General features: G+C 41.7%; 1 protein-coding gene across 3 annotated transcripts in view; it reads right to left on the reverse strand.

Annotated features, from left to right (window-relative positions):
• The window catches only part of LOC118103628 (fibroblast growth factor 14), a 46,843-nt gene that overhangs the window by 19,829 nt on the left and 5,535 nt on the right, over nt 1-21,479 (reverse strand). Inside the window, exon 1 of one of the 3 annotated variants that reach the window (XM_035150758.2) lies at nt 7,173-7,981. The exons of the other annotated variants lie outside the window; for them this stretch is intronic. Within the exon in view, the coding sequence (XP_035006649.1) occupies nt 7,173-7,365 (193 nt within the window). The 5' untranslated portion in view covers nt 7,366-7,981. Of the gene's footprint in view, nt 1-7,172; nt 7,982-21,479 lie in introns of those variants that run through there. 3 annotated transcript variants of the gene reach the window in all.

Here is a 21,479-nt window from a genome sequence, read left to right on the forward strand (position 1 = left end):
TAATGCTGATAATTTATTTCTGAACCACTGATAGTAAAGAGCAGCTGCGTTGTCGCATTGTAGCCGTCATATTTAGTTTGCTATTGACCAATAGTTTAGTTTACAGGTAGATAATTCTGTGGATCTCTGTTTGTTTGTCTGAAGCATTGTATATTGAAGACAAGATACGATGTTACTGTTGTCTAAAATATTAGATGGGATGTTTACATAATCACATCTAATATTGCAAGGAGAAGAAAGTCATTATGTCGATACAGATTTTTTTCATGTTTAGTTATGAAACGAAGGCGCTCTCGGCTATTTCATATCGAGACAATTAAGCAGCCCTCACTTTTGCCGCTCGCTGTTTGATTCCTGCAACTCGCAATCAAACCAGAAATTAATGAAATAAAAACGAAATGAAATGAAACTACAGCTGCTCAGAATGAGACACAACTGGGGATTTAACAGTGGAGCATCTTCGACAGGTACAGACAGGCTTTTTTTCCCTTAGTCTATCATCACTACCCCTCATCACACCTTCTCCTGTGGATGCAGGGACGCTTTTTCCACACAAACACACACCGACGTTGTTTGGTGACACTCATTATTTGATACGGCTTCTCACGCACACGTGACCACACCCATTCTTCCTCCACACACACAGCAGTGATTTCGTCTTCGCCGGGGCAGCCATCAGCAGGGGGGGGGGAAATCCCCTTTGAACATGTGTGTGTGTTTCTGAGAGAGAAAGGGGGAATGTGTAAAAGTACCCTAATGCATAAAGACAGAAAAAAAGCCAAGACTGACCCAGTTCTATGTGTGGGTGTGTGTGTGTGAGGGATAGAGGCAGGGGTGTTTTCCATCTTTGTGAGGGATCCATCTTGTGCAACAGGGAAGAAGGAAGGAAGAGAAGCCGTGAAGATTGTAACCAGCGCTGGAACTGACAATATTCCCTTCACACTGCTTTTTGCGTGTTGTGTGGTGCCGTCAATAAGGAATCCTAGTTAGATCAGAGAGGCTGCAATTACGTTTGCTGGCAGGGATCACCCACCACTGTGAGGAGCGTGCGCAGATCACATGAAATCAGAACATTAGATTTTTCATTTGATGTATGTGCACACTTCTCCCCAGTGAAACTGTTGTTTGTTACGATGCAGCAAGGTGTATATTTTCATTCACGTAAAGCCGACAGCATGAGAACAGAAACTACCCATTGCTGCGCACAGACTGAATTCAGTCCCGTTTCAATCTCTCTGTCCTTGTTTGTGTGACGCACAGTCTGAAGATGCTGCTGCAAATGTTTGTTATTGTCTCTCATCGTTCTCTGAAACATGTTGTATCTTCTGCATTTCATCTATTGAAATACTTGATATAATACTGCAGGTGCATGTGAGTGGCAATTTGTTAATACCTCTCCTCAATTTGATATATAAAAAAACATCTCTGTATGTAGTCAGTACTCTGTATGAAGCCTGACCCTTTACACTCAAAAGTATAATTTTCCCGGAATTTGAAAATACTATATAATCTCTTATATATATATTATTTCTTTTCAGGTCTTTGTACACAGTGGCTAAGTCTTCAGAAAGTTTGTAACTTTTTCTTGTTATGCCCTTTTGAGAAATGTATGATGGTCAAACTTTTCATAATGCTGACATCAAGTATATTCTGTTCTGTTTTATGAGTGAGGCCGACACAATTAAATTATATTGTTCCAACATAGATTTACTCAAATGTAATTTAATATTTTGTCTTGAATCCTCTATATCTAATATGAGAATAGCTACAATAACAATTACATCTAGACAGAGGTTTAACAAGACAATATAATCCAAAATCTTAATCTAGTCACCAGTCATGTAATTAATTAGAAAAAGAAGCCAACACATGAAAAGAAATATCATACATATTCATTTATCTTTATGTAGATTTGTAATTATCATTTCTATTACGAGTATTACAGTTTCAAATGATGTGGACACTGGAGTATTGTATACACCTGGGTCAATATTTAATAAGCACCACCGGGCATTTAGTTACCAGCGTATGCATGAGAGAGAGCGAGTTGTTATTGTGCAAAAACAAGAGTCGACTGTGACTGTAAAAGCGAAAATATAATTTAGGTTCATTGTTAAACTGTAGGGTCAGACATTTAATAAGCGCCATAATAAACGCAGTAATAAACGTTAAGTTATTGCCACTGTGTGTTTAATAAGCACCATAATAAACATAGTACTAAACTTTTAATAATCATCACCACACGTTTAATAGGTTGATAATAAATCATAACTTTACTCTTTGATAAAGCTTAAAGCTGCTCCAGCTGAGCCAGTCCAGGAAGTTTTTTCCCGTTAAAAGTTTCTGTTTGCCCATCATGGGAACAGTTGGGTCACCGTTTTAATATTGTAATGTCTTAATCTTACTATGTAAAGTGCCTTGAGATAATGCATGTTGTGATGTGGCGCCATAAGAATAAACCTGAAATTGAATTGAAATGGAGGCGTTTGCATAACTCCCTGCTGTAATGGATGAGAAATCAATGCTTCTCCACGAGGGACTGTCCTGCTGCATCATCTTCTATTTACACGTCTGTCCACCCGTCTCGTGTCCATTTATCCATTTACCCCGAGACGTGGACGACTGTCGCCAGTGACATTCCCACAGTCGTCAAGGTGACGTTCCCGTTCTTACCAGTATCTCCATATCCCGTCTGTTACTAGGGAAATTCCCATCCTCACGTTGCCATGGCAACAGTCTTGTGGTTCCAGACTGTTCCAGTGGAAGGGTATTCCCCCATCCACACAGACCAGCACGCACACACGCGCACGCACGCGCACGCACGCGCACACACACACACACACACACACACAATGATGTGATTTGATTCAATCAGTCTCCGTCAAGCGGCCACGCTAATTTGACATGTCATATTGTCTGTTGATTCACCCAGGTACGAAGTATAAAATGTGATCTCATACAAGCGATGCAGCAAAGACCTTCGTCTCTTTTATACACAAACAATCTCTCCAAACAAAAGCATTTCACGAGCAGCAACTACCCTCATTTACATCAGAGTGATTACTGATGAGACCAACGCTCATGGTGCTGAAAAGGGCAGACTTCTCGTTAAAATACAGACACTGTTCGTCCATTCAGATCAGGTTTAGCCTCTGTTAATGGACTTCATATGTGATATAGCCGCAATGATGCAGTTTGTTTATGTCTTTAGCTAATAAATAACAAACTCCGAAACATAATTTGGACTTAATGAGACATTGTGATCAAATGTCTGCACCTCATATTTTCATTGCCTTCAGCTTTAATGCACCGATATGGATTTTCCGATCCTGCTTATGATTACGTATCGACTGAAAGGCATGAGAACAACCTGTACTGAAAGCCTGTCAATCACTGTGTGAACCACGGAGCCTCAGATCTGTCCCGCACGGAATAACATTCATCAGCTTTTTTTATTGTAAATATATTGGTTTTCCTTTTCTGAGATGGAGGAAACTGTGTTTTCTAGCTGTGTGTCTGGGTCAGGTTCATGGCAACAGAGCAGCTGTGAAGTCGTTTTATTTAGCCCTCTTCTTGTTTGCCCGGGTCTGCTGGTCATCCCAGGCCGGCTGGGTGGAATACTTCCGACTGCCTGTCCTGAGAAAACGCTGATTCACATTTTTTAAGTCTTCGATCACATGTTTAGAGGCTTTTCTTTTTCATTCAGGCAGATCTCTGCTGCAGGGGGGGGGTCCTTATCAGGTGCATGAAAACGTGCAAATTGCTTCTATCGATATGAATAAGCAGCAACGATTTTTAGGTCCTTCCTCATCTCCTTCAGTAATTGCTTATTCTGGCATATTCTAAATCTTAATGACGAGAGGCAAATCGGTTAATTGTAATTTTATAAAAGTTTCCTTTTTTTGGATTGTATTTTAGAAAGATAACTCTTTTGTTGTGGATTATATTTGGAGAGCATCAGACAGGAGACAAAATTCTTCAATTCTTCCTCCATCATTTAATTCCTCATCTTCCTTATTCTGGAATATCCAAAATGTCTACGACACCAAGTTCATGACAAAAGGTGAGGACTCGACACAACATCAACTAATTGGCTAATTGTAATTCTAGTAAATGTCCTTTTGGAGTTGTGATTTAAGAAGAAAACTTTTATATCACTGATTATATTTGGAGAGCTTCAAACAGGATAATTCTTTGTTTGCAGTTTAATTTAATATGTAAGAAGTTATATTGTCTAACAATCTTATTTTGAGTGTCTTGTGAGACCATATGGACTGATTTGTATAAATGTGATTGATAAAATAAATTAAATAACTTCAACCAACCAACTGGCAACATTTGAATATTCTGGTCATGAGAATGATATTATAGACAAATTAATTTATCAAGAAAATGTATTGATTTATTTATCCATGATAAAAACAGTCTAGATCCGCATAGACACACACTCCTGCGGCTTCTTTGTTTCTATGAGAAAAACAAAGTCTATATTTTCACGCATTAAGTAAATATCACTCCAGCTGACAGCTGTGGCATTTCTCGCTGCTTTTATTATTCGAAATAACAGTTCACCTGCCCGGCGTCCGTCTGTCAGAGGAGAACAGAAACTGCCTTTTGCTGCACGCAGACTGAAATCAGTCACATTTCGATCTCTCCGTCCTTGTTTGTGTGACGCACAGTCTAAGAAAGCTGCTGCAAATGTTTGTTATTGTCTCTCATCGATATCCAGAACATGCCTTATCTTCTGATATCATCTGTGTTCATTTATAAAAACAATGTAAAATATACCTCTTTTTGGCTTAAAACCCCTATTTGATGTGGAAGTGCATGTCAGTGACAGTGTGTAAAATAACAATACATCACGATGTTGTGACTCAGCCGATGGGATTTTTTTCAAGGCCGCATGATTTGCTTTTTGACCCAAGTGACCAAAGCCAATATTTTTGTGGGATAATCTTTTAATTTGGTGGGGAAATCCCATCCATTGTGTCACAATCAAATCCTCCACTCGCAGTCTGACTGGTGGAAGTGTTTTAGGTGGGTTTACAGCTATGAAGTGACGCTGATTTCACCACAGGGTTCATACGAAGGAGTAAAATCCTTTCTATGTATTCTCTGCTCAAAAGGTCTAATTAGTAGAACTTATTATTGAACAAAATTTTTGACTATAATGAAGGCTGCACATCATTTAGAGTTGGGTATGTCTGTCTCTCCTTCACAAAACCTCTGGAAGACAGTAGGGGATGTTGGCAAATCTCTCACACACACACACACACACACACACAAAGCGGGGAGATCGTGGACGTTGCCAAGCTTTCAGCAGCAGCTCTCACAGCTGGGAACAGAGAGGAGGGAGGTGGGAAAAGAGGTGGTTGGAAAGAGAGGTGGAAAGAAGAAAAAACAAAAAGGGAGAAGCCTGGAGGAAGGATGAAAAGAGCTAAGGTATATGTGGGCAGAATTGGACAGAAAAGAGGAGGAAGGTGATGAGCCGACGATTGAGAGACGGAGAAAGGTGACAAAAGAAGAGGAGAGGAGAGAAGAGGAGAGGAAAGGAGATGAGGCTGTTGTCCCCCCCAACAAGAAAGGAAGGGGAGGGTGTAAAATTAGGCTGGAAGAGGGGATGAAAAGATTTAAGATATGGGGGTGGACTGGAGGAGAGGAGAATGAAGAAACACAAAGAGAAGGAGAAAGGAGGTGATGTGACAACAAAATGGGGAAAGTGGAAAAAGAGGACCTAAAGGCACAGGTGGTGAGACGGAGGAGGAAAAGAAAGGAGGAGGGAAGGAGAAAGGAGACGAAATAAGGGAACGAGGAGCAGCTCTGAGATATAGGAAAGGAGGATTGGGTGATTTAAGAAGGGTGAGAGGATGAGGGACAAAAGGAGGTGGAGGACAAGGAGAGACAAAAAGGGAAAAGAAAGGAATACAAATGATGAGGAAGTGTGGGTAACATGGAGAGGACGAGGCAAAATAAGAGAAGGAAAATGGAGAGAAGGGAGTAAAATTAAAATGGAGTAGGAAGAAGGGTTGAAAAGATCTGCAGTAGGGAGGAAGGTGACAAAAGGGGAGGACAAATTAAGAGGGGAGGAGGTTGTTATTGAAGACCGGAAGGACAAAAAGGGATGGAAGGTAAGTAGAAATGTAGAAAGGACGTGAGGGCGAAAGGTAGGAGGGAAAAAAAGAAAGAGAGGGGGAGGAAATTAAAGGAGAGGAGGTGACAAACTGAAAAAAGGGAGGAAGAGGACGAAAAGAGGAGTTCACCTTCGGTTCCCACAGAGAGCTGGAATTCTGGTGATGCCACCGACGGCCGTCACTCACCAGCCCAAACTGGTGAAAACCAATGCCCATCAACATGACTCCTCACATGCCTCCCCTTTATCTCGTCCTCCTCCTCCCCTCATCTTCCTTCCTCAGTCTCTCCTCCCTCCGTACGCCGTCACCTGCTGGCTTCTCCCACAATCAATTGATTACAACAGCACTTATCGCCTCGGCTTTTCAACGTTTACCATGGCACACAATCACAACACTCGTGAATTTGCATTTGCTTCCATATCTGAATCACTTCCATATGCACAGACACAGAAAGATCCATCCCATAATTTGACAATGACGTTAAGTTGGATTTGGGAGAGAGACTGATGAGAGAAAAATCTGACTTACACAAAGCTAAGTGCAATTTCAAAATAAGAGCGAGGAGCGTCATTGTGTTGTTCTTGTCCGACATGTTTTTTGGTGTTAGGGCAAAGTCAGATCTTGGTGATGGGGCACTTTGAATTATGAGCAGAAAATGAGAGAGCGAGGTAGAGATGCATGAGGAGACAGAGAGAGAGCGAGACTAGACAGACTAATCTGTGGCTTCAATAATGGATGTAGCTGAAAACTACTGAACCGTGGGGCACTGCAAGACATGACAGTGTGTGTGCGCGTGTTTCAAAACAGGAGAGAGGAAAAAAAGAGAGAGAGACGGACGAGTGTGTCAGTGTGTGTTTATGCGTGATTGGGGTGCGTGTGCGAGCACACGTGCATGCACCAGCCGGGGCGTGCACGTGTGAAGGTGCCTGTGGAGCCATGATTGCGGACGCGCGTAAAAGTGTATCCGTGCGTGCGCTCTCGGTTATCAATATGCATGTGCCAGTGTGCGTGTGCATGCATGTGCGCATCTGCCCGTCGCACCTTGCCTCCGTAGCCTCCTCTTCTTCAGGCCAAAAATCCGGACTTTGGAGAAGATGTCGACCAGGTTCCCGTTGCACAGCCCCTGCTTCTTACCGGGGCTCTTCCGCCGCCGGTGCGGGGTCGGTCGGTGGGCGTGCTGCTCCCTCGCCTGTCGCTTCTGGCGGATCAAACCGCTGGCGATGGCCGCTGCCATGTCTCCGCCGAAAGAGCCGCCACACAAACAGCCCGGTCTCCGTCCGCGTCTCCGGTCCCTTCAGCCGTGTCCGACGGAGGGGACGGAGCGGAGCGCGGACGCAAGCAGACACGAACCCCCTGGTGTCTCCGCTCCAGCGGCTATTACAGCCCCATACTTGCGGTGGGATCGCGATAAAGTCTTGAATAAACCCCCCCCCCACTTCACGTTACAGCATATTTCGGGTTGCCGGTAACCCCCGGGCCATCGGTTGGAGACGCGCAGCGGTTCACCTGTCCGTCACGTTTCACCGGGCGCTCTGTCAGCCGGGGAGCAGCGGCTGTCACTGAGCCGCTCCTCCCACCGAATGCACCGGAGCCCGTGTGTCACCTGGTGTCCCCATGGTCAGGAGGCGAGGAGAAGGAAACCGGCGGAGCCTCCCCCGGTGAACGGTGTCCTCTCTCTCCTCCGGTAAATGGTGTCCTCTCTCTCCTCCTGTGAATGGTGTCCTCTCTCTCTCCTCCGGTAAATGGTGTCCTCTCTCTCCTCCGGTGAACGGTGTCCTCTCTCTCCTCCGGTGAACGTCCACTTGTGCACCCTGAGGCGCGCGTGCCGCCGCCAGCCGATCCAGCTGCGTGAAACCAGCGCGAGACACCAAGAGCAGCACCGGAAACTGGGCGGTGTCTCTTTCAAAGTCAAAGCTCCATATGGGAGCTGTCTTGTTTTTCAAATGGTTTACATAGTTTGAGAAATTGGTCGCTATGCAGAAATATGAACATAGTTACCGTTCTTTAAATCTTTTCAAGTGTGCTTTTAGATTTGAACTGTTTTCAATTCATTTTGCCTCCGTTGTTTTACATGGCACCTTGGATTTAAGGGCTCTGTAAATGAAATAAAACTGTCTTTCCTTGACGCATCCTTTGACAATTTAATGTAGCCTAACCCAGGTTATTATCATCATCATTATTAAGCCATATTTTATTTGTCTGTTATGTTGCTACTTGTTGCTGCCATTAGGGGCGAATTATAATCAAATCCAGATCATGTTAGAAAATACATTACAAATATAGCTAATATTTTTCCTACTAATATGGCATACCCTATTACACACGTTTGTTAAAGTTTATCCTAAAGCATATATCAGAATCAGCTTTATTGGCCAAGTAATTGTGCACATCCAGGGAATTTGACCCGTTTAGTAATGCTCTCTATCTACTGACATAGTAAACACCACATGGCAAACATTGAGTTGAAAATAGTGCAAAAGATAAACAATATACAATATATAAAATAGTAATGAATTGGGATTGAATACATCATAACATTAGTTTTTTTATTGCGTAAAGTTCTCCTTTTTTAGCTGCTTTTATTTGATGACACTTTATCGTGATCTTTTAGTCCACTTTTATGACGTCATTGCTCCTATTCAACATTGACGTTTAGTTGCATGGCTGACAAGCTAAACATTTCAAGAGGTTTCTTTTTAAACTGTGTCGATTCAATTACATTATAGGTCTACAAAAGTCACACATGGTATCTTATTTCACATAGAACACGTAACCTATATTCCTATTCAGTATTTACGATATTTAACAATCTATATTATTTTGAAAGAGATGACCGGATGTTCCTGTCATTGTCCTTTTGGGTAGTTTGACGAACGAAAGCGCGAGCGCTCTGTGGAACCGCTGGAGCCACGCGCCAAGCACACACCCCCAAAAACAACCGGTGTGTGTGTGCGCGTGTAGATGTGCGCGTGTAGATGTGCGCGTGTGTGTGTGTAGATGTGCGTGTGTGTGTGTGTGTGTGGAGGTGTGGGGGCGACGTCACCGGCAGCAGGTGCCCGGGTGTGGTTAACATAGTGTGATATAACTCAGTGGAACTGAATATTTCATATGTTCTGCACCACTTTGACCTGTACAATAGCTCTTATAGAGTTATATAGTCTCATACACCGTATGTGTGGTCACTAGAATAGCCCTAAATATTTGTAGGATATAATTTAAATTATTTTTCTCTCATTTGCTCTTAAATCCTATAGTGTTTCCATTAAATTCTTTACTTTCATATTGCTCTTTTCTATCTTTACAGACTTTACAGTACAACTCACATGCAGCTATTCACACACACATTCATAGACATGCAAATGAAACACTTCTTTACGCCCACCTGAGCTACAGCATTATTAGTGCAGGTCTTATAACACTACCAGCCGTCCCCTGCTGACCTCCCACACGTCTGTTCTTATTCATTAATACCAGGTAAAACCCCTCACATAGCTACATGTTGTACGACATAAATCAGTCTGCATTAGATCCTAAAAAAAGTCTCTTTTAAGGGTTTTTTTTCCACCCCCAAAAACCCTAAATGAAAACTAATTATTTCCAGATATTCAATGCCAAATGTCTCCTTCTAAATTGAAAAGTGTATTCGCTATGTGTCAAGGAATGAAGTTAAATCTAAATGCTTTAGATCTTTAAGTTAGGAAGTAATTTTAACAATAAAATATGAATAAGAAGTAATTGAAGCATTGTGATAACCTGCCTTCTTTACTTAATTGTTTGCAGGACGACTCATACAGTATGTGGAGGAATCTAATGCAGACAACGAAACCTGCTTCATTCACCACCTCATCCCACACATTGCTACCGTCTGTACTCAGCTCCTGACAGCCTGTCTCAATGAATGGGTTTAAACATGCAAGAGGTGGGCTTGATTGACAGGCTGATAAGCTGGAGAGCTGCCGGGCCTCACATGTCTGGTTTGTCTACTGTAGATGTGCTTTCCATCTGTAAGCGTATACTGCAGGTCTGAATGAAGTACACTCACATTTCCTCCATGACATAACACCGGTGTCAGGTGAGTTTGTAAATGTTGTGGCTGCAAGATTTAGAACTAACAATTAGACAAAGTAAAATGAAGTATGGTTATATTTATTCTTGTTTAGGTTTTGCCTAAATTTCACAAGCCAGCATGAATTAGTTTCTTTAAGTGCAGCAGCAGGTAAGGTCTAAAATTTACATTACATCTTTTAAGGAAAATTATGTTGAAAGAAAATGCCAGAACATTTTCCAACCTGTTCTTACAAAGAATAATATACAGCATGTTTGGACAGCGTGGGCTTCAATACCTTTAAAATAACAATTTTGTTCATGGATGTTCGTAGCTCTTAAGGATTTGCTCTGGTGCCTTTGGTGACAGTCTGACATTTCCTCGAGCACTAACAAGTAGCACAATTCCCTCCTTTGTGTTAAAATCTGACAGACAGGTTGCCATGAATTTTATATAACACTTCCATGCCCTTAAGGGATGAATGATTCCCTTCAGTGTCAGTCCTAAATGTCAACTTTGCATACAAGGTCTCCCTGTCGATTGTCAGGTTGATTCAATCATTATGGGGATAGAGCCTATTGATCCCAATATAGATTGTTACTTTCTTCATATTCTTATGTTTAAATTATAGTAACAGATCACTGAGGTCTGGTCAAATTCAAATTAGATGAGAATAAAAGTAGTTGTCTTGCAGCTTTTTAGTGCTATTCATTATATATATATTTTTAAAGTTATGTGGATCCAAAAATGAAGTTGAGGGCAGCAAGTGAAGCAGATGTCATTAAAAAATAATCAGCTGTCACTTTGAGGCTACATGAGGTCAAAGCATTTTTAAGGAAAATGTTTCAGCACCATGGACAGCACACACACACACACACACACACACACACACACACACACACACACACACACACACACACACACACACACACACACACACACACACACACACACACACACACACACACACACACACACACACACACACAGTTTGATGTATGCCTTCCCCTGTGCCCACTAGGTGGCACCAGAGTGTGTCTAACAATAGAGTTGACAGATAACTGTACTAATCGTGGTCCTGCATCAATAAAACAGCCGTAGTTCTATGTAGGTCTGATGATAGCAGAGTGCATGACTGAAAACCTGCTTCAATAAAAAGCTATAATGCCAACCCAAGCTTATTATTTATGTCTTTGAGAGCTGAATATGTCTGTGTCAGTGTGTTTTGGGATTCTGATAAATCTTCGCCTGCTTGCTCCCATTATTCCGTCAGATCAAAGATGCATCTCGACACAGCAGCAGCAGCAGTTTGTCATCCCAGATCTTCATCTTGTCTCCCAACACAGCAGGTGAACCCAGATTCTCAGAGGATCCCAGGCTTTCCTTCTTTTGCCCTTCATGTTGCTGACACACAACTATTAACACACTTGTCAGCAGGAAAAGAAGAAAAATAACAAGTGTGTAAGAGTGCACTTGTGTGTGTGTGTGAAAGGGATGTGTGTGTGTGTGTGCTGCTCTATCCAGGTCAGACCAAGTGAAGGAGTTATGAATAAATCAAAGCTACATTTACATTAAAATTAATCTCTTCGGCCGCTTTTTATAACATCAGCGGAAGGCGGGACACAGCTCTTCAACTTCTAAAAGAACATCCTTTGCTCCCTGTCCTTCGTCCATCTACTTATTCGTCCATTCCCTCCAAAAGAGAGAACACACATCACAGCACACGGGCGTCGAGACACAGAAGAGCACTCACACAAATCGCGCACGTAGGCAGAAATATGCCACACTGTGCATGAATGGCAATGAAATGCACTCATTAAACATCCAGCTCTCTCCTGAGGGAACACACATACACACTCCTATTCATCTCTATTCTATTTGAGGATTTTCTGCATGTGTGTGTCGAAACAATTTACTTCTAGGTCTGTGCAGAGGCAACGGTGCCCTCTACAGGCCCTAAAAGAGAACAGCACTTTCTACTGACTCATCCTCTGTACCTCAATCACTTACTTTTTCTATTTCTTTCCAGACAATCTTTACATCTATACGTTTTTTTAAACTAACAGACTTCATTTGATGTCATTGCTCTGTAAATTCTCAACTGGTGTTTAAGAGGCTTTCATACCGTGGCCCTTAGAGCTACGTGCAAATACAGAAAACATCTTTATCAGTTTGAAAAAACATGCACGGCAATTAGAAATGCTCTGCAAATACTCACAACACAACAGAAGTGTTTCCAGGGGACACTAAAAAATGATGAACATGCCTGAAGCCTGCTTGTTGTTGCCAAGGTTATGGAGGTTTTTAATAGCAGGAATAAAGACAGCAGGTAGTTTGTCAATATTAACATTACAAGTGTGACTGTTATTCTCATCTGGGGCCTCTGGTGGCTGCTACGCTAGCTGCTTGCCGTAGATCCCCTCTGTTCACAGACTGCAGATTTAACAGCTACAGCTGGATGAATAGATGTGAGGAGATTTAGAGACACCCTCCTTCATGGCCTAATTTTCTCGTAAGAAACTACCCTGAGGGATGGAGGTATCCAAAATAAAAGGGAAGAATTTGCTGCAGATGGGAAACATCTTCAATTCCTCCGCGAATGATCACTTTCTTTCATTATGTTCAAACTGCAAGTAATATGTCAGCAGTGAGCCGCCGCAAGGAGAATACCAACATACTTTATCTTGTGAGTCTGTGTGTTGGAGTTAATACACAATATTTCAGGGTTGTTGATAACTGGAGACAAGTCAGACCTGACCAGACTGGGAAAGGAACTTATTAAGAATATTTCATGCTTGGATTGTTAATGATTTGTTGCCTCCCTGGATGCAAACATTATGCACAAGACGTTAAATCTAATACTGTCAGTAGGTTGCCAGGACATTTGCTTAGAGGATTTATTAAGGTTGTTTTTTAGCCCTGCTACTAAGAACAGTAAAATCATGCTGAAGTTCTCTGAGGAGAGGAAAAGGAGGAAGTTGTCCGTGTGCAGGTAAGGGTCCAGTTTCCTCTGAATGTGGCAAGACCACTCAGAGGCCAAAAATAATACATGCAAGTGTCCCATTAGGAGAGAGACTTATCCTTGTTAAAATAAGGTTACAAACAATATGCAATTTAGCACTTTGAGGAAAAAAGGTAGTCCCTGAATATGGTGCCTACAGCCTTTTGCTTCAGACTGACAGTTCTTTTAGGAGCAACATCATGTAAATAAACCCAATGAACCAGCCCCAAAAAAATAGTAGCAATGAAAAGCAGACAGCAAGACTTTCTCAGCCTCTCGATGCTTCTGTTTTCACAAACCAAGACAGAAGTGCTGCCCACACCAATAAGAAAGAAAGAGGTATTGAATAGCACTGGCACCAAACCACTAAAACTGCTCAACCACCCCCAGAGAGGCATTGAACATGTTGGGCGTGGGAGGATGAAGATGACTGTCCTGATCTTTGTTTTCTCAGGGAATTTCAAGTGCAAAAGTAGAATTGTTTTAACATTTGCTCTAAGTATGAAGGAACATGACAAAGAAAGGCCCATGGTCACTTTTATAACTTAACCAGACTTAATTCAGTTGTAGTTGATATTTTTAAAATGGACGCAACAAAAGAAGTCCAATTCTTACATCAAATTCGGGGATGGGATCACAAGTCTTACATTTAGGGGTCAGAGGCTGAAAAGTTGGGGTACCCCTGATTTAGACTGAGACCCCTCCCCAGAGATCATTTTTCAAACAGCAGCACTGCAGGTAGCGCTCTCATCTGTGTCTGAGCAGCGATGGTGGCAGCTCTGGCTGATTCAAGTAATAATGTATTGCACTCCTGCTTTGAACAAACAGGAGAGCAACAACAAAGCAACGGGTAAACACTGCATTAATGTATTAATATATGCCGAGTAAAACAGAGTTTAATACCTCAGGCTGTGGGTATGAAAACAGAGGAGAGTTGGGAGAGACGGGAGATGAGAAATGGAGCGATAGAGGAGGAGGAGAGACAGACAGGGAGGTAATAGATGTGGGTGGGTGTTTCCCCAGACAGGAGTGTGAGGATAGCCACTGTGAACTGAGCAGGATGAGTCATAATTCAGACACCACCCACACACACACACACACACTAACAGGGGCACAGACACGGGGAAATCCACTGTTACCTAGGTAACGAATGATTAATGACGCAGGTAGGGCCTCCGAAAAGGAGGGAGAGAGCACCTGCATGGGAACATCTGGGATCAATTTCATTCATCATACTGCGTCTCTTTCTGCTGCGTCTGTGGGCCGCCTCGTTCTCAAACACAAACACTCACTTAGACCCTGTTGCTGCATGGAAACACACACGGCCTTTCTTCTCTGTCAAAACAATCCCACAAGGGACACCTGGCCCAACTCATCGGGAACTGTCGGGGCGGGTCAGGTATCTACACTCTAGATGAAATGCTTGAAAAAAGATGTTGTTCCATTACTTAAAATATGTAAAAATACTGTGTTGACTCTCAGATACAAATACAGACAGAGGAGGGGGATTATTAAGCTGTTAAGAGCAGCACCTCTCTGATTCTGAAGCATTTTTCGATTTCAGTTTCAACTTCCGCCTATTGATATGAAAATGAAACAGAAGAGAGATGATCCCTTTATTATTAAACGGTACCTCTCCTTTCTGACAGGTCGTATCCAGCGTGTAAAGGTCAACAGCAGCCTCTCAGACACCAGATCAATCAGTAGAGGTGCTGCACTGGATAGTGGGAGGTCTGCAGTGCTCTTCACCTTGTATACAAATGTGTGTGAGCATAAAACCAGATAACCAGATATATAACTATTCTGATGAGACAATGATGCATCATCTAGCATAGTTCAAATGATGTATGAAATTTGGAGAAAACACATCAGATATTTGTATTTTTTCAACACAATTGACTTATATAACCTATTAGTTTACAGGTTGTACAGATTTCAGTTCTAACATGTTAAACAGTAAGAACCTGGTATGATAGAAAGAGGCCATCGCCCCCATAGGGACTTTGTCAGGATGGATGGTCTTCAAGTTGTGAAACTTTTAAAGTTTTTTAATCACACACCTATGTGCTCTGTATATGAATCTGTATATGAATCATAGAATAACATTTGCTAAACATAACGACACTGAGCCCGAGAAAAATTTCCCTAAAGGGAAAATAAAGTTCTGTATCATATCTCTTCTCCTCTCTTCTCTTTTTCCTCCTCTATCTTTGTAACATCCCAACTCAGCGGGGGGGGAGGAGAGAGGGAATGGAGGGACTAAATTATTCATTCATAACTCCCCCCTTCCTCTCTTTTCTATCTCTGTCTGCTGTCTCTGGTGTCTTGAATCCCCCTCCCCTCTTTCTCCTTCTCTCTGATGTACCTATTCCTCTCTCACCCGAACATCACAAGGACGAGATCTACCTGGTGACAGATAATACACAGGAATACACACAGAAACACAACAGCCTTGTATCTGACTAGTCTGGGAGTCACAACACTCAAAGTAGCTTTATTATCACATAAAACTTTCTGCCACGGTCGGGAACACCGAGTAAATATGTAAAATGGGCCAGCCCTTGTAACCTAGCAACAACAGAAAAAGTTATGTGCATTATTACAGATATAGAGAGTCTGTATTATTGCCACTGATACATTTGAGGTTTTACTAATCGTGACTTTCAGGGTCATAAATATCTGTCCATCCATGATTGAGACAGTTTGGCTTCACCTTTGTGGAGCAGTCCTGTCGTCCATCTTTACAGTCTATGGTTTGAGATCATTCAATCAGTTCTAATTCAATGTCATTCATTATGGCTGCCTGCCATCCTGGAATTTAAAAGATACAGTGAGATTCAGTAAATATAATCTAATTGTATGAAGTATCACAATAAGTATCAAAAAGCACCAAGGTGTTTAGGAACATTTCCGCATTTCCCAGAGTCCAGATGTGACAAAGCAGCTGTTGATGTAGATTCAGTCGGAGGCCGAAGTCATCAGCGACAATTTTCTACGCAAAACGATAGCAGCTGAAAATGGAAGACTTCTGCATCAGACCAGGTTACATAAGCGCCCCAGATCTTTCCCCGAAATAAGAACTACAGAGGAAGACGAGAGGAGCGGGGAGAAGAAAGGCGAAGAGAGGGTGGAACGATGGGGATGGGGGAAGAGATAACTCCAGAGACTGAAGGGAGAACTCCTCCAAGCAAGAGTCTGAATTAAAGGGGGGTGCTGAGAGTCAAAGCTGGGTGGAGGAGGTGGAGGAACTTGAAAACATGTTTGTAATGTGAAAAATAACTGTAGGAAAGAAGCAAGAAGCGGAGTTAACAGCTCTATAGTCGGACACAATCGCAGTTTGTTACACACTATGTCTAGACTCAGTGTTTACAATGTCTTTTCTTGCATTATATCGCAGGTTGTTTAGGTTTTGAGCACTGGGTCTATATATAACTCGTGCATTGTGCAGATCTATATATAGATCATGCAGTGCAGTCACTCAAGATGCAAGTACACTCATGAAACCACTTCATCTTCTCCACTTATCCTACAGCTCACTCAGTCCCTCTTCCTGCAGCTGTCATTCATCCAGCGTCATCCTTTCATTTTCCCACACCTCCTTCCTCATCCCTCACACACTTCTCACATGGTTTGATGCTGAAATGATCCCATATCACAGCAAGATCAAAGATGAGAGAAAAACTGAAAACTGGTTTGAGAATCAGAGCTTTGCTTCTTCTTTCCTCTTCTATGAATCATCTCACGACCCCAAGGATTAATCTGCTGTCCCTGTATATAAAACTGTTTATAAAGTATATGACCAGCAGCTACCACAGTTACATGCTGCTGCCACATTGATGCTTCTGTATTATAAATCTAATGTTGTCATGTACTGCACTGTGCAGTACAATTATCTGTAATAACTCAGGACAGTTCTGTACATACATTACACATACACTGGTCCTTTAATGAGTAACGGCAGTGACTTCCTTCTCATGCCTCTGAGCCGTTGACTTCAGACCCCTCTGTAATGAGTCAGTCACGTCTTGCATGGCTCATTGTTATTATGTTCGTCAGGCTGTCACAACCCTGGGCATCAGAGAAAAGTCTGTACCCTTGAAGCTGTTTTTAATCCCCCTGACCTTTGCTTAAGTTTAAAATGATTTTTTGAAGCATAAAAAGCAGCGGCAATATGTCAATTTGCACCTTATATTTGTTGCTGCGGACGAATTATTCATTATTTTTCTTTAGCTGTGTTTTTTTCTTGCGCTTTCTACATGTGCTGCTGACTGAATAAGACATTCAAATTAGTTTTTCAATATTAGGAACACAAAGCATAGGAAGAGAATATGACAAGAGATAAAACTCTGTCACAAATTCCAGGCTCGACAAGGGAGAATGTTTTCAGTGCCGCCCACAGTCGAGCACATGCTGGGAGACGACTGTTATTTTGCCTCGGCAGCGGCACCAGGCAGTTACAGGCTGAGCAATAAAATATCTTATTTCAGCTTATTAAAAAAAAGTGTTATTCCTTAAACCTCCTAAACTCTAGATAAATAAAGTAGTGATAACAATTGGCACAGATTACACCAGATCTCAATGATGTGAAACACATTTCTGAGGCAGACTAGTGTACACCAGCCTGATTATAATGGTATTACCACTGCACTTTCGGGACCTTGTATCCATGTGCTTTTGCGTACGCATACAGTAAATCCTCCAACAATGACGACATTAGCAGTTCAGCAGAAATGGTCCAGGAGAGAATCCCATTCTGCCTGTGAGGCCAAAATAAGACTAATCCAAACTCTGTCACAGATCTAACAGCAGCGCAGCACAGCACGAATAAGTGTTGAGGGTTTAAAATACAATAAGTGTTTAACATCTGCGTCCATTGAGATATTAAGCTGTTCACAACACACGTAGGTATTCATTCAGAACTTGACAAATGGGCATGAAACTGGACCGAATCTTCTCAGTGCATATTCTCAGTTTACCCTGTTTGATTGTTATAACTCAGATGAGCCTTTTACTTATGTTAAAATATTGTATCGTGATGCAGAAGGTACGAAATGAAACTGCTTTAGTAAACAATCAAAAAATACACAGTGATATTCTGGAAAACCGGCAATAACTTTATCCCTCTAACAGATCTAATAGAGTTTATTCCTCTGTGCCACAGCTCCATTGTTCTTCAATAAGTCAGTGAGCAACACTGTGTCCTGGGCGACATGTTCCTGACACTGTCGCTTATTTTGTCCCACTCACACCATCCTGCTGCCGAAAATACAGAAAACTGGGTATAAATCTGCAGCTACAAATAGTCCCAGAGAAATGCACCATTCACTTCTGCTAAAAAAACTACAGTCCGCAGCTGTTTGAGGAAATTACAGAGCGTTTTTAAAACTACATGTTGTACTTTGTGACCTACTTTTCTAAAGATTTATGTTTTCAGTATAGGACCCATTAGGCTTGGGGGGAGGGCCACAGAAAAGGAAGGGAGGTGGGGAAAGTAATGAAAGATGGGCTCAAACATTGTTCCATTACGGTTTCTAACGCCATTAGGACAAAATACAGATTTAGGACCAACATTATCGTCCAAATGATTCAAAGTTAGCAGGGTTTTCAGAGGAGAATGTTACAAGGCGTAAACTTTGAACCTGTTTTTGAGCCAACTTCTCAAACACATGAATCATTCCAGAGTCGGACCGAACTTCAGCTTTGTCATGCGTCATTTGTCATGCAATTAATTTCTGTCATGTCAGAATTTGGCTCGGCCGTTTGTCCTCCAGACAGACACTACAGTGTGACGCCTGACTTATCAACGATGACAAAGAGCACATCAGTTTCTCTAGTGTCCCTGTGTGTAGAGTCTTTTCTCAGTCTCTGTCATCATAAACAAACTTTAAACTGCCTCTAAATTCACAGACAATACATCACTGTAAGCCCTGCGTGGTATGAGATGAGATTAATAGTCACAGTCAATCATGTCTGTGGTGCTTTTACACAGCAAAGAAATTACAACAGCTTTGGTCCAATAAATGATCCTGTTAAAACTCAGAAAAATATTAATTTATAATTTTTTCTATTATAGTTTTATGTGACAAAATACTGAATTTGAGAAGATCAGGTTGACCCAGTTTGTTTTCAACTCTTTTGTGACTAATTGGTTGGTTTTATTTTAGAATAAAGTATATAGTTAATATACAATAACTTCACATCTACAAAAACGAACTTTTACCAACTGTAATACTATTGATGTTAGAAAAACTTTTAAAAAATTGTTTGAACCAAAGTATAAATGTAAGGTGTAAATGTAAAAGTCAGGAAAGATGTTTCCGGTGTAAAGAGGATCTTACCTGGTTCAGCTTTGCCTAAAGCAGCCTTTATTCTCCGCTCTGCTACCTTCAGTATAAATTCAAAGTCCATTACCAATACACACACACACACACACACACACACCAAACCAACGGACTCCTTGGAAAATTCACTCCTTAAATGTGGTCTCATACACAAGCACACACACACACGGTGGGGCAGATATGGCGATTATGTCATGCAGGGCTGTCATCAAGCAGAAGGTTAAATGCAGACATGGGAAGACTGAACGTCAGCTCAAGTATGTGTGAGTGAGAGGTAGGATAAAGTTGTTGAGAACAAAGAAAGATAAAAAGAAGAAGCATGATGAAAAACAATGAGAAGTCCACAGAAGCCGCTTAGTGTTTCCATTAATGTTTAAATCTAGTTATAATAACTCTATTTTGTATAGCACTTATCTAAACAAGGTTAAAAGTGCTTCACAAAATTTATGGCAATAAAAAACAAAGGAATAAACAAATAAAAGGCAGTTTTTTTTACCTTAACCTTTTAAATTATAGAGAATTATAGATAGGGGCCAGATTCTTAGCATAGAGCGCAAATAACAATTTGAGCCTTTTACTGGTGAAAAACACCTTCAGTGGACAGGCTGTGGACTGTCACAGTTGCCACATAAGATTACGTTTTACCCAAATACTGGAATTCCCCTTTAAGGCCAAACAAAGTACTTTGGATAACTGCTGAAAACTCTGGAAGAAGCTGGTAAGTGCAACTTGAGTTGGTATTAATTTGTCAACGAAGAATCACCAGCCTCATCCTTCAGTCCTGTTGCATTACAGCACAGTCACTATGTATATTCTGTATTTCCATCCGGGCAAATTAAACTGTTTTTATGCAGCGATTCCGAGAGAGACTGAGTTGTTGTCGAGTGTTTCTCTGCTTCTTATCATTCAGTCTGTGAAAACACGTCTTAGTGGGGCCTTTGTTGCCCTGCTGCTTTTTAAGTGCACTTGGAAAAATATCACTCAGCACTCACTTGTCTCTTGACAGAAACCTGGAGCGAGGGCTGTCCAAACATACATGCACACGCGTGCACACACACACATTCACATCATGCTCTTTGCTTCATTTTGAAAATTATAGACTTATAACTGCTGAACCAGACTTAACAACAGTAGTTTCTTTTAACCTCCGCCAACGTTTTCATTTTGTTATCAGCAGGATTACGCAAAAACTTGGTAAAAGGAACCCAGTCATCATTTAATGTGATATGAATGAGTCCTTTAGATAGATAATTTTATGCTAAATTAGGGGAAAACATGCAGAACACGTTAACTGTGGCTGTGTGGGTTTTTTCCAGGTACTCCAGCTTCATCCCTCAATCTGACGACATGCAGGTCAATAGGACTCTAAATCGTTTATAGGTGTGAATGGGAGTGTGGATGGTCGGTTGTGTATGTGAGCTCTGGGATGGGCTGGTGACCTGCTCGCTCCACTGTCAGCTGGGATTGGCTCCAGCCACTGGATGGATGGATAAGAAATACTGCATAATTTTGGGCTTTCGTCTGCAAATTCAAGTTTAAGTTTATGGTGTTTTTCGCTAACAAAGTACTTTGTTTAGTTATATAAAAGGACGTGTGATGGCATTGCATGTGTTACACGCGTGATTAGTTGACATTTTCTCTGTGTGTCTGTAAGTATGACGTACATGATGCTTTCAGGCGAAAGCCAGCAAAGTCATAATGTTTTTCTGCAGACTCAGTGTATTTAGACAGTGAGGCCATGAGCTAATGAGCATGCTCTCTCACTCTCAAACACACACACACACACACACACACACACACACACACACACACACACACACACACACACACACACACACACACACACACACACACACACACACACACACACACACACACACACACACACACACACACACACACACACACCAAGAGAGCGTATTAGAGTGCTGCACCAAAACCCTCCATGTGACCTTAGAGGA

Source organism: Hippoglossus stenolepis, chromosome 24 (genome assembly GCF_022539355.2).
Source record: "Hippoglossus stenolepis isolate QCI-W04-F060 chromosome 24, HSTE1.2, whole genome shotgun sequence".
In the NCBI taxonomy this organism is placed as follows: domain Eukaryota; kingdom Metazoa; phylum Chordata; class Actinopteri; order Pleuronectiformes; family Pleuronectidae; genus Hippoglossus; species Hippoglossus stenolepis.